Consider the following 1,909-nt stretch of genomic DNA (forward strand, 5'->3'; position numbering starts at 1 on the left):
AATCTGAGATCAACTTGTGATCTTGGTGGGCTTGGGCTTATTGTTGGGCTAGGTTGTGGTTTCTCCTAAATATAGATGTTATGCATAGGGTTTATGTTGGTCGTTCCATATAATTGAGTTGGACGAGTTTTGTGTAAGCTTGGTTAAGCATTAGACGTTCTATATACGTATGTTTTGAAGCAATACCGGTGTGATTTACGAGTTCTTTGTTATTCATCTTGAATCATCTCGTGTTATATTCCGCAATAACATCGAGATTATTGATATCATATTGAAAGTTTCGTCATTGGACTTACAAAAGGTATCAGAGCCTATTGACCTATTCTAGGTTCGGTTGTGATATCAAATAATTTAAGATCTGTTGGTTCATTGTTGTTTCGGGTGTTCTTGGTGTTTTGGGTTTATGTTCTGGTGAATAGTGCATCGGTGAAGAAAGAGTGTTAATTTTGGTAATAGATCTCGTTCGGTTGGAAACAATTTAAATCCCTTAATTCACGGGATTTAGTTGATTTCTTATCTAAATTAGCAAACCTTGTTCTCGAGCAATTCTGTTTGATTTCGGGGTTAATTCAAGGATTTCGGCCAAAGACTTTAATTTGCTGAACAAATAATCATCGTTCTCGGTCATTTTTAAGGGTTCTCGGCTTGACTTCATCGATTTCGGTCAGATTTATTGGTTCTCGGGCAAAATTTGGTTTTCTCGGTCATAAAGTGTTCTCGGTCATCAATTGTTCTCGGTCAACTAGTGTTCTCGATTGACTTGATCTTTGGTGACTTGATTTGTTCTCGGTTAACGCCGACTATTCTCAGCTGGTTCTTCACGTGGGCCTGACCTGTTCTGTTTGGACCTTAATACTTGGACTTTATTTACTTGACCAATATCACTATTACTGTTACTGATTAAAATGGAACAACTAACTAATGGTAATGGATCAATAAACGCTATGCTACATCAAGAACTGGACTCCATAATGGGAACTACTACTCACATACCCCGTCTGCTGTCTCATGAAGGGTATAGCGACTGGAAGTTCAGATTTGAGAAATACGTTAAAATGAAAGATACTAAAGTTTGGAGAAGTATTGTTAGAGGTCCTCAAGTCATCACCTACCAACGTGAGAACACTCAGGAAATTGCTGTGAAGCATGTTGAACTGTATGATGATACTGATATTGAGAAAATAGAAAAAGATGAAAAGGGACTTTCAACATTAACTATGACACTCTCACTTGATATTGCCTTGGGTTTTAGGGAACTGCAGTCTGCTAAGGCACTATGGGAAGCCTTGATTGAGGTGTATGAGGGTAATGAAGACATGAGGAGAAGTCATCAAGATTTGTTGCAGCAAAAGTTTAACATGTTTAATCACATTTTAGGAGAGTCATTGGAAACACAGCTGCATAGGTTCATAGCTCTTGTGACTGAGATGAGATCTGCAACTATTAATCTGACAGCAGCTGAGACAAATAATAAACTAGTAAACTCTTTACCTCAAAGTTGGGATATGAACGTTGCAGTAATCAAAAAAACGAAGGATCTCAACAGACTGACTCTGTCTGAAGTAATGGCAATCATCAAGGCTTGTGACATGGATGCCAAGAAATAGGCCATAAACCATGCAAACTCCTACAATGAAGCGGGCTACAGTGTTGCTACACATAATGCACTTATCTCACAAGACAACTTCTCAATGTTCAAAGCAACTCAGGGACAACAACAGTTTCAACCTCAAAGCAACTTTTCAATGTTTAAATCCGCTCAGGTCAAGTTTCACAAGTTTCACCACAACCAGCTCCAGTGTTCTTTGCTAAACCTGCTTAATCACTTGCTACTAATGTTAAACCTTAAACATCTTGTGCATCTCCTATTCAGAGTTCCAGTCATATTCCCACTATCTAAATGGAAACT

The 1,909-nt window shown here is 38.3% G+C and overlaps 1 protein-coding gene across 1 annotated transcript; it reads left to right on the plus strand.

Moving 5' to 3' along the window:
* Positions 1-905: 905 nt before the first annotated feature.
* On the plus strand, positions 906-1,607 carry LOC143589736 (uncharacterized). Its single transcript, XM_077070419.1, has one exon. It carries the CDS (start codon positions 906-908, stop codon positions 1,605-1,607), a length of 702 nt encoding a protein of 233 aa, XP_076926534.1.
* The last annotated feature ends 302 nt before the right edge of the window (positions 1,608-1,909 follow it).

The sequence above is a fragment of the Bidens hawaiensis genome, unplaced genomic scaffold (assembly GCF_021521415.1).
Source record: "Bidens hawaiensis isolate Kalapana, Puna unplaced genomic scaffold, B.hawaiensis_p1.1 tig00037789_1, whole genome shotgun sequence".
Lineage (NCBI taxonomy): Eukaryota > Viridiplantae > Streptophyta > Magnoliopsida > Asterales > Asteraceae > Bidens > Bidens hawaiensis.